Below are 12,200 nucleotides of genomic sequence, written 5' to 3'. Positions count from 1 at the left end.
CAGTCTTGTTCTGAATATTAATATTAAAAGGAGAGCTGAGTTTTGAGATACTATCATGAAAAAAGGTCATAAAAGGTCGTAAGATGGTTGAGGAGGAACAGGCTCCACCATAACCTGACAGAGCTACATGAAATTCCAGTCTGGTTATGGGAAGCAGTGGAGTCCATGTATCTCGCAGACACAGAAACCTGCTATTAAAGAACATCTCATTCTTTTTTAAGGTAACTCAATGAAAATTCCAAAAAAGCCTTCCACACCCTGCTAAGAGTTTTTGCATTTTATGTATCTTTAACAACCTTAGAAAATACTGTTTCATGAAACAAAGGACACAGAGCATGCTGTGTCATGCTGTAGTAAATGTAATAGTGGAACTGCTTTTGAACACGACCAAGGGAAGTTTTCAATGAGTGTATTAACTTGCTAGCCATTTGTGTATGAAATTTGCAGGTCAAAAACCAAAGAATTTGGGCTTATTCCAGCTGCCAGTTTCTGATGGAAAAAACTGTCCCCACTTGTATCTTCTGATAATCCCCTAGTTACATACAAAGAAATTTTAGTTTATATGCTGATACTCACAGTATGGGTTGTTAAATGCTGTTGAGTAATGAAGATAGTAAGGTATTTGCTAAAATAACAATATTTGGTTAAGAGGAAGCAAAAGGAAGAAAAGCTCTCAAGGGATATTTTTTGTTTGTGTCCTATAATACTTAATTACTCCAAGACTGAAAATGTGAAGGTTTGGGGATACTTGTCTACCCTTCTTTCTTCACTATTTCACTGCTATTTGCAATGCACACTGCCCTTTATCAGAAATACTGGAGGAGCGATACTTGCTACTTTTGCGCAAGAATAGGCACCACAGGCCTAGAAATAATGAAAACCCAAGATGTGCAAATTAGGACAGTACCTGCAATAGCTTGCAAGTGAGTGCAGGAAATGTATCCCACAATTCTTTGGTCCTGAGGTGTACTTCCCACTTGCACCTGGAAGGGAAGGAGGAAATAAAAAGGTGATTAATGGAAGAGCTCATACAACTCCACTTCCAACCCCGGCTGTGCAGCCTTTGTACACGGTATTGGCCTTTTTTCACCACTCTTTCCATCTAGCTCCGTTTTGAAAACACACATACACACGTACAAAAACCCACCAGAGACACTCTGGGGCTTATTGGGGTCCCACTTGCTGCTAGCACACTGACTCCCCTTCCTGGCCACCACTACTTCAACGTTTCCATTTTGATAGCAAAAATGTGACTTTCTCCTGCTCTTCGCAATCCCATTGGTTCTCTGTCCCAGTTGCGTTGCCACCCTTTTGCATCCCAGCTCTTGTTCATATGCAAGATTCAGGCCCACCACTGAAGTGCCATATAATACTAACACTATCAGCAGTCTAATTCTTCCTATCTGTGTATGACTAGAATGTAGAAGGAAAAAATGCCAAGGGAGTCTGGGGAAAAGGATGAACGACGAAATAAATACTGGTCTTGACCCGTGTTTTCTCCATTCCACAGCAAGTTTTGGATTTTGATGGATTTTTTACGTTCTTCTACAAAGGTGTTGGGGATTTTTGCTCTGTCTCAGCACAGTGTTTACATTCTTCAGCTCACAGCAGCAGCCCCCATGTCTGTCAGCCAGCTGAAAACACAATGTGTGCCCCTGCTCTTACACACAGAAGAGGCAGGACTTCCAGGGAAGCTGGAACGTAGTATAATTCCTCATCTATATCATATGCTACGATCTTTTAAAAATATATTTGGTGGTGGACACACAAGCAAATTAGAATCAAGTTCTGGTTTAGGTTTTCAACTCTATTGAAGGTTTTGGCAGTTCAGGACTTATACAGCTGCAAATCAAAATTCCCAATGATTTTGGGATCAAGATCAAGATCAAGCTTTGGATTGAGGCAAGAAACTAGTTTGAGCGTATGGTTTTCCTGTTGACAATTAACGTGGCAACACTGCATGGCCTACTAAAGAAAATGCCCACAGAGGAATGTTGTACCCAGGGCTCAGAAAACAACCCCGCAGATGACTCTCCTTCACAAGGCTAGGCTCAGATTTCAGCTGACACCTCTAAATAACAAGCAGAGCTCCATTTCATACAGACACAATTTTGTCAGCTTCGTTGGTTTTCTTGTTTTTCAGCTATCCAAGAACCATCTGATTCATTTTATAACTGGAAAGTCAGCTTTGCAGTAAGCAAATTTGGAAGTCATTTGTACTCAACAATGCCTTGTTAAATTTCAGTTTTTGTTCCAGCTAGAAGAGTACGTAATAAACAACTGGCATTGTTCTGTCCTCAGTCTGTTCAGTCCTCTTTTAGACAGTTTTCCAAATGGGTATTGATGGCATTCTTACTGCTGTTCCCATCCAGTGAACCTGCTTCAGGGAGGGTGAAGGCAGAGGAAGACAAGGAAAATACACGCTATGGATCTATATGGATCTACCCCTAAGCCAGAGGATTCTCCTAAGCTCACAAGATTGTGGCAGAGTCTCGAAGGATACGCCGATCTGCTGGATGGCTATTAGCGACTACTGCAGAAGCTTCGCTACGCAGACCTCTTTCTTCCTCCTTCAGGCTGCCTTGGTCTGAATATATCACAATGTCACAGGTGAATTAAAAGGAGCGCACTCTCCAGTTTTTTATGCAACATATGCCATTCCAATAGAAAAGTGGGAAACCGTTGGTTTATATCCTCTATTATCTAGGAAAGGCAGGTGTATGAATATAGTTTCCAAACTTAATAACTCAAAATCAGATTTTCTCTTCGACACTGAAAACTATATATTGTAAAGTCTCTACTAGTTAACAAATCTGCAGTGTCTCCTGCTGCAGAGAAAAAGTGTGCATGTCATACATCTTTCAATGCCATCTACTGTAACCACACTGAAAAGAAAATACTGCACGTAAAGTTTTCTGCCTTCTAGCGAGAATGTGCTGCTTATAATCCTCTTACTGACTAAAGCAGATGGAATCATTTTCAGTGTCTCTATCCAAAAAGCATAAAAGATTTAAGTCCAAAAGCTGAACATCCAAACGTAAATTATAGTCAAGTTGAGAATAAGAAGTCAGCTCAAATTGGCTTTAGAATTTCCTGTGCAGCCTTAATGGAGTGCCTGACAAGGCCTCGTACTCATTAACCAATTTATGCATAGGATCACACTGATTTCCATTAATCATAAATAAACATGTATCATACGGTTTCCCTGTGTGCACAGATCCATACTGGAATGGACTTGGGATCTTTTGCTCTCTAATGACAAGAAATGGCCTAGAAGAAAGACTGACTGCCGCTGTATGCTGGTGGGTGAGCGCAACCAATGCCCCTCAGGGTTGCCACCACAGGGGGACAGTGCCCCTGGGCTCCGCACTTGCTAGGAACAACGGCTGCTTTACACACACCCCTGAGGGGAAAAGGAAAGGGGCTTTCATAAACACCCTGCTAATTAAAAAAAAAAAAAAAAAAAAAGGCAGCTCAAAAGCAAGAGCTGAAGACATTAACATAATTAGAATTTCCTTGGAAAGTGCCGGCATGGAAGTACATCCAAAGCAGCTTGTCTCCCAGCTTTCACATTTCCTCCAACTTTTTTTTGACTTTTGGGTTGGGTTGGTTGGGGTTTTTTTTGAGTGGCAGTATTGATGTAAACCACCAAGCAGAGTCATTTTGAGTATAATCATAATGGAGACAAATATTTGTGACAACTACTAGGAGAGAAAATAAATATCCTTGCAGCCTCCCAGTCAATTCCCAGCTACAGCAGAAGCACTAGTATATTAAATATGGTCTGAAATAAAATAGTAAGGAAAATCTGATTATTCAGTCTAATCTGGTATTTCACAGATGGACAAGGACTATGGGATGTGCAGACAGGAAAACTACTTGACCTCTGGAATATTACAAGCCCTATAATTCTGCATAAAAACATTCCTTTGTGTGGCCAAATACTGTAGCTACTTTTAGACTGTTCCATTTTCAAGGGTATATTATATTGTGGTGACTTGGCCTGAGCAGCTACGTGGCAGTCCTTCAGGAAGACAACACTGAGCGTTCATTTCAGCCTGCAACGTGGATCTTGGCAGAAAGGTTTCACTTCCACCAAACCAAGTCAGCACTTCACAAATGTAATTTTTGCTGCTTAATACAGAAGAAACTTCTAAATTCACATTTACAAAGAAAATATATGTAAGCAAATAAGCCAGAGTGGCTCCTTCACCATAAGCCTGACTTAAGTTCACCTCAACCGTTCTACATTAGTAGCTCTGTATCAATAATACATTCATTGAATTACCCTTCTAAACAGGGAACTACTTCATATACGGCTTTCTAGAAATGACTGTGTAGTCTTAGTTGTGTCATGGACCACTCTTCTATGTCTATGGAAACTTATAGGAAGGTAATATCTAAATATATTTGTAAGTTCCCAATGTTTTAAAATGGGGTAATTATTACAAGAGGAAAAAGATGTGATATCCTGTTAAACTCTGATGTTACCTAGAGGTAAAACTGAAACTGAGAGAACATATTTGTGGTTTTATAAAGTGTCCCAATGATATAATTTTGACAGAAGCAAATTAATATCTTTCAATATTATGTTGAAATATGCAAAATATATTCCAATTCTCAGTACATTTGCAAAGTTTAAGTAATCAAACTAGTCAAACATTTGGAAGCTAGGAGTGGATTCTGAACCCTGTTACACCACCGAGCATTACATTTTGTTAGCTGTTGGGGTGAGGGGCATGAAAAGCTCATTACACATGAGAAAGAGGCTTTTTTCCGTAAAGGGGAAAGCCTGCTAAGGTTGTGTTTGGAATTCAAAATGCCAGTTTCTACTGCTACATATTTACATTTGTTCCTTGCCTGTAAATTAAGTAGGTAAGTGCAAGACTGACAGCTCTGAATTTTTCTATTTTCAGTCAGCGTACTGACTGTGTCAAGTACACAAAAGTACTTGACACCAAGGTCTTTTTATTAAAAGATTTCATCTCTGTGCCATAGCACATTAGTACAATCCGTTGGAAAGACCATACTGATACTGTGCTGTACTACGCAAAATTGTGTATATTCCTATAACTGTGTATCAAAAACTTGTCCTGTATGGACTGAGGAGTAGTATGTCCTCCAGTTACACTGGTATCAGGTAACGAACAGTGCTCATGAAAGAAATCCAGCCAACAGGGCCACGGCAGAAAGAGTGGTGTTGACAAGAAAAAAAAATGTAATGAGTAGCAACAGTTGAAATTTTAGAGCTAGAGTGAAGGAAATAACTTTAAATTCAATCACATTACTTGCTATCATGGGAGTTTCTGAGCTAGCTGGAAAATCTTGCACATCTCATGTTTACCGTACTCCAGTATAATAAGTATACAAAGCTGCAAACATGACAAATATCTTGTCTTTAACAGTTTGTATTTACACACATCCGTCCCAGCAGTGCAAAACAGTCCTATTACGTCTGGATGTCAAGAAAAGCATCAACAGATACTTAAACAAAAAACAGGGAAATGCTACCTAAATACCAGGGGTATTTCAATATCAGCTTAAAAAAAAACAGCTTCAAACATGTCATTGCTGTGTTGTTAAATCATCAGCTACTTGGAAGGAAATGCTCTTTAATGCTTAAAAATTTGGGCCGCGCTGTACATGAGAAATCTCACTCGATTAAAGACTCAAACCAGATTCTCAAACACTGACCAATAACGTGTAGACAAAAACAAAAGGTTTGTTATGAGGGGAACTTAACCTTTAGTGACATCTTCTAGAAGCTTCACATTGCCAGGAGGTAGCCATTCAAAAAAATCCTAAATAAAGCAGACAGTTTCTTAAATGTGTACCCTCCAATATGAAGGGTTTATATACATACAAGTCCAAGCATATGCCATTGCCTCTTCCTTCATGGGAAGCAAAGCCAGGTGTGCAAACCAGAAGAGAGCTAAAATTTTGGCGTACTCCTGGAAAAAGAGCTCCACAGAGTTTATGAACCCACTGTCTACACGCGGCCAATAAACCCAAGGCTGGGAAAGGTACGTAATCTGAAAGCAACATTAAGAATCCTTCAGGGAGATGGGATGCTACACAGAAGAGCTAGAGCTCTGTAAATGAGCAGTAAATGAGCAAAACCATTCCTTTCATCAGCTTAGTTGACCATGAAGGTGTCAATTTTGCCATTGGAATAAATGCGAACTGTAGTACTGATTCCTGCGTTAATCTTTTGAAGAGGGTATGTCTCCGAAGTCTAGCTCTACAGCAAACAAATGTACGGTCATGACAAGAACCAAGCTAATGATGTTCATATTATGAAGAAAAACTAGCCAGGCTGAAGAGCACACCTGCATGCTCTGTGGGGAAAAAACCTCTCTCCTTAAAAACAAAAGCACGAACGCTGCATTTGTAAAGAACATCATCTAAGCAGGGGCCTCGAGTTACTGTTTGTCTTAGAAACAAAACACCCCAGACAGAGAATAAGAGCAGGGCACAGAAACAGACTTTACAGTAGATGTGACAGTGACTTACTCCCACAGAAATACTCATCTTAACGTATGTAGCCAATATTGTTTAAGTTCAAGGGAAGCTCCATTGAAAATACAGGAGCATGAGATTCAACGGAATTACTGCAGATAAAGCAACTGTATATGCACAAGTAGCAGTATTGCCACACACACTCGTGGTTCAGACTTACTGGGTTTGATGCTCTGAGATGTGCTGGCAACAGTATACTGTTTGTACCGCCCTATTTCAGCTACAGTGGGAATATCATTCTAGACATCCTATGTAATTATAATGAGCAAACAATAGCCTGAGGAAGAGAAAAGAAAGAAATGGAAAATATAGTTTCTCTTTCTTTCCAGTACAACTTTTTGTAATCTCCCAAATTGTATCAACCCCTCCTGGGCATTTTTTTCCCATTTCAGCAATTTTCCAAGACAATCAGGAGAGTTGGCACCAAGAAATTTACTGGAATAGCCAGTCAAACTGTGTGCCCAAGTCCTCATTCCTGTTACTGATAAGAGAAGATGTCAAGGAAAACTTGCAACTACTCACATTCACAATTCAATTACTCCTGTCCCACAGCGGTAACTTCCAAGAAAGACGTGTTTTATTCCTGCACTTTGTGTTCTTTGTAGTAGTTTTTTGGTTAGCTTAGACATAGTGTAAAAAGATCTATCTCATTTTTAGTACTTTGACAGCTCTGCTTTTTGCCTTCAGGGATATGTAGCAGCTTCTAGAGAAGACACATTAGTTAAATTACTAATTTATTATTATAAATATATTATTTAAGCATATTAAATGAATTAAAGGCGTTTAAAATGTTATTGAGGTCAGCTCAAAATTCTGTTTGGTGCTCTGTAATTCTTTCTAGCCGCATTCACTCTTGATTATTTCAGAATCCTATTTCCCCCCACCACCACGTGACAATTATTGTTCCATGAACTCAGAGAATTAGTTATTTGGCAAAGCTTCATTAAGCTTACATGTGAGGGAAAGCGGCTGGAAATTGGTGCCATGAATGAAGGGCTCTTCCTCTTCTGGAGAGGATAAAGCCCACAGCTCACATTCTCTCAAAACTGCATAACAGTTTTAATTTGTCCCCATTAACGAAGGAGAAAAAGACCATGATTAATAACATTAATTATATCAAAGTAAGGAACATGGTACAGTGCCATGGTAGGGTCTTTTTTTTCTTTTTTAAAAAAGTCTCAGGCAGTTTATTGGACTCTGTCTGATTCCCGCATTAACATTTTATAGCAGAAACTGAACACGTGGAAAATGTTTAGGTTACCCTCCTGACTTAAGTGGCACAGCTTTAGAGTTATCTAAACAAATTCATGAACAGCGCTAGACGTTTCTTTTCTGCATCTTGGGATAACTGTAGATACTGGACAAATGATCAAGGACAAGAAAATCTAACCACTGAAATCTCTAGATGATCTTTTACTGGGGTCAGAAAACAGCCATTCCCCTTTTCTGTGTAATCCTTAGGTAAAAAAGCTTCCCCTCAGTATGCTGTGCAGCTGCCCCTTCGCTCTCAGCCACAGCACACACCAGTTGGCATGGGACAGTAAAGACAGCTTAAATTACCCAAGCAAAACGTATCTGCATCAGTAACATCAAAAAGGAGACTCACAGAGGTTAATTCAGGGAACCCTCATTTTATCACACAAAGCAGGTGCGCCTCGAGAGTAGCAAATAGTAAAAACTGCTTCAAAGCAGTTTTGCAGTCAGAGCTCCTGCTCCTTCTACCATCTGTTGCCACCATGTCAGCTCTTTTGAAAACAAGTTTAGCTTTGCACATAAAGCAAAGGTTGCTAGGTTTCCTTTAAGCAATGAATAATAACATGTTCTCTGCACAATTACTGTACTTCCTGAGAACAGCATTAATTTTCAGGGAATTTGAAAAGTAAATCTGTTAATAAGCTTAGGAATTAATATTAATTAAATACAAGTTCTTTCAGAAATTTAGCAAAAACCGCAAGACATTTTTTCCTTTTGATTCCTTTTGATTTTGTTAGAATACTATTAGCTGTTCAAACTACCCACATCAGACTGCGGTTTTGCTTTTGCTCTACATTCACATACTGTGTTGTAAGCAACAATTCTTATTTTTGCTAAAATTCTCTGTCTTGGCAGATGCCAAAAACCAGAATAATTTCCTACTACGAATGGTAGGAAGAACAGCCTTCTAGGCAACATACTTCATATCTCCCAGTCTCGGTGGGAGGAAAACCCCTCCAAAACCTCTCCGCAGTTAATAGCCATTTTGAGAACAATACCTCTTTCATTCACCTCCCTACCCCAAGTATGCATTTATGTGTCTTGTATGGCTTAGAGTTACGTTCCAGTTACAGCTATTGCAATTTAAGGATAAGAGAGAGGCAAAATTTGTCAGCAGAAGTGACAGCTTTTATTAGATTGATACATCTGGAAAAATACGGACAAGCTCTCCAATTCAGTAACTCATCAGGTCAAGTTAAGGATGTTTTCTGGTTTTATTACACTACTGTCTAAAACTTACACAGCATCCCTGAAAGACAGTGTAACTAAGGCTACATACTAACCCCTCTATCTAAAGATGAATGTTGATATTTTGAAACCTTCTAGTAGATTACAAACAGGTGATGCATTACACAATCTCTGCTCAGCACTCATCGATACCTTTTAAACTTCATCTGACTGCAAAATCATCCAATTTCTGAAAGAGACGTATTTTAAAACTTCCTTTAAATTCATCAAAACCACTGTGAATTAAAATTATGTATGTGTCAAACCAACAGCTGCAGAGTAACCGAGAACACTGCGATCTGCACTGTGTTATATACACATACATACAAGCTAGCTTTTTAGTTAGAATCACCAGCACAGGACAGCATCTGCGTCCATCCCACTTCCCTCCTCTATCTGTAGCAGAGCAGCAGTAAGAGACAAGAGGAGTTATAAAACCTACAAAGCAGACTCAAGGGTTCTTTTCTTAGGCATTTTAAATTAACGTGAAATGCAGTGCTAGAACAGAGTGTCACGGCAGAGTCTCCCAAGGGCCCAGACTGTCAAAGTAGGAAAATGGATTGGCTGATTTATATATTTGCTAACTTCTCCTCCGAGTCTTGAGCAGCAACTAGGAACAGTGGTTTAACACTTCAGACGTGAAACTTGCTTAGATGCAAGTGACATTTCCCCCTTCTTACATGCTATTTTTTCTGTGGCTGTGTCCCTCGTATGTCCCAATGAGACCCTCAGATTGGAGACAGAAACACTGCTAGAGTTTGAAGAGATCAAAGTGCTGAATGTAAATTAGTCCTCCAGTTATGCAGAAAATGAGCTTTACACAATAGCTACTCACAGCTATGTCATCCTCATGCCTGCATCCTGACCTGGAAAGCATCAGCCTGTACAGATGGAAAAACCAGCCTGTGATCTCTGCCAGGAAAATGCCAGCAGCAGCACCTTTTGTGGCAGACATCTTTAGGAAGAGAACAGACCAGGGCTAGCAAAATTCCTTGGCACAGGTCTCCAGATAGCTGTTAGGTAGCATGAAGTCAGTAGCATGAAGCAGTGTTTTAAAAGCCTCTGTGATTTATTTCCAACGTCTTTCCTTGGTTGTGACACCCCAGGTGTTAGGCCACAATCAAATCACTTTACCTTCTTGCACTTCAGTTTCTCCTTCTATTAAGCACATAGTGACCTTTTATTACACACTCTGAGACATATGAATGAAAAGCAGTACGTAAGAGCTGATTGTTATTATAGCTATAATAACCCTTGAGCTGTGTAAGTCTCTCAGGTAAAATAATTCTGTATGACTAAGCAAATCTCTCAAATCCTTCCAAATCTCCAATTGAACTTTACAGTCTAGATGGTGAAGGCAGGGCAGGGAAGAGGGGGCAATGGAAAATCATTTCCTCTTCACTGGAAACAGAAGCTATTCCAACAGGAAAAAAATGTGTGAAACACTTGTACCTTGGCAGTAGGGATCTGTTTTGTAACACAACTCCCCCAAAACAGTTTTGCCTTTTTGTTTAAAATAATTCAACTTTCATCAAACATTTAGTTCCGGGACCTTTAATTTATCTCCTTCACAGTTATATTTGCAGTAAGGAGACAAACCGTACTCATTAAATCAGAACCAGTTTCTTTTTCTCTGAACATTCTTCTGAATTTGGATGTTGGGTCTTTCCTGAGGTTCAGAAAGATTTGAATAAAGGCTTCATCCTCCTAATGAGTGGAAACATTACGTGATTTTATCCATATTTTCAAAATATGCAAGTCTCCTCCCCTCACTCGCTTTTCACAACTTTTTTTTTTTTTTTTTTTTTAAAAAACAACAGAGAGGGCAATTGCTCCTTTACTCAAAGATGGAAGCTATGCAAGGGGAGCAGTCTTCGTAAGTATACTTCCAAAACAAAACTCAATTGATGTCTTTTTTACTTCAGCACCGTGCTTTCCACAGGAGTCAGGAACTTAAAAACACAGAGTTTGCACAGGACAGAGACACTTAACTCCACGCCACTGCTGAATGGAAAGCCATTAGAAGACTCTTGTTCTGCAAGGCTATCTTACTATCGTGGAAACCACACTGAGATAGACTCTAATGTAGTACTGGATTGCGTTATATACATACAAAATAATGTAAGAGCCAGTAAAAGAAGTATCTAAAAAGCAGTGATGTAAGCTGTCCATTCTGAACGGCAGACTACTGGCTAGAATGACACCTTCCAACCACAGTTACTATACGCTTCGCTAGCTTGCTGCTATCCCATGATTGACCTCAAGACCTCTGAAGTTAATGGATTGATTCTCACTGACTTCAAAAACAAACCAGGTTTTTACTTACTGTAGCTTTTGTCTCCGGAGTCCACACACGCTCAGTTGCTGATGAAGCACTACATCAAGAAAAACAACCTTCAAATCTACTTTGTTTCAAAGCTAAAATTAAATAGATCGTTCCTACTTTTTTTTTTTTGGTCAAAGAAAGAAATGACCAGTGATCACTTAATGTACAATTCAGACAGAAAGTCATTTCATATCAGGATAGACTTAACTCAGAATGAAAAATATTTTAGGTATAAGGTACAGTATGTCAGAATGACACAGACATGAGGAAAAATGGTCTTTTAGCTGGGCCAGAATTCTGTCACATTTAAAAGAATGTAGTTGTCTTCCAATCTTCACAATAATTGGTCCCTATTCCCTGCTCAACTGTAACATTATTTAACAACTCCAATCCAAAATTAAGTTCATCATCCCAGTGGAATTTTGAAGAGAGGCTTAATTTTCTGCAGGAGAAATGGAGACATTGCGGCCTGCCTAGCAGGGTAGCAAATCAATGACTCGGCAGTGGGCAGTTGAAAGCAGATTGTTCTTAATCTCTTAATCCCTAATATATGCATATATTGAAGGGTAGTCTTTGTGACCCTGGCAATATTTATACTGCACAACATGTACGTTCATTTTTTGCATGCAGCAGTGTCCTGGTTTCGGCAGGGATAGAGTTAATTTCCTTTCTAGTAGCTGGTACAGTGCTGTGTTTTGGATTTAGGATGAGAACAAAGTTGATAACGCACCGATGTTTTAGTTGTTGCTAGGTAATGCTTACACTAGCCAAGGACATTTAGTTTTCCATGGTCTACCGACTGAGAAGGCTGGAGGTGCACAAGAAGCTGGGAGGGGGCACAGCCAGGACAGCTGACCCAAACTGGCCAAAGGGA

At 39.5% G+C, this 12,200-nt stretch overlaps 1 protein-coding gene across 1 annotated transcript in view; it reads right to left on the bottom strand.

Moving 5' to 3' along the window:
* The window catches only part of SMPD3 (sphingomyelin phosphodiesterase 3), a 33,505-nt gene that overhangs the window by 18,424 nt on the left and 2,881 nt on the right, over positions 1–12,200 (bottom strand). Inside the window, exon 2 of the mRNA XM_009276740.1 lies at positions 908–983. Within this exon, the coding sequence (XP_009275015.1) occupies positions 908–983 (76 nt within the window). The remainder of the gene's footprint in view (positions 1–907; positions 984–12,200) is intronic.

This window comes from Aptenodytes forsteri, unplaced genomic scaffold (genome assembly GCF_000699145.1).
Source record: "Aptenodytes forsteri isolate BGI_AS27 unplaced genomic scaffold, ASM69914v1 Scaffold33, whole genome shotgun sequence".
In the NCBI taxonomy this organism is placed as follows: Eukaryota; Metazoa; Chordata; class Aves; order Sphenisciformes; family Spheniscidae; genus Aptenodytes; species Aptenodytes forsteri.
Note: the sequence above shows the minus strand (reverse complement) of the source record. Positions and strands in the feature narration are given on the sequence as shown.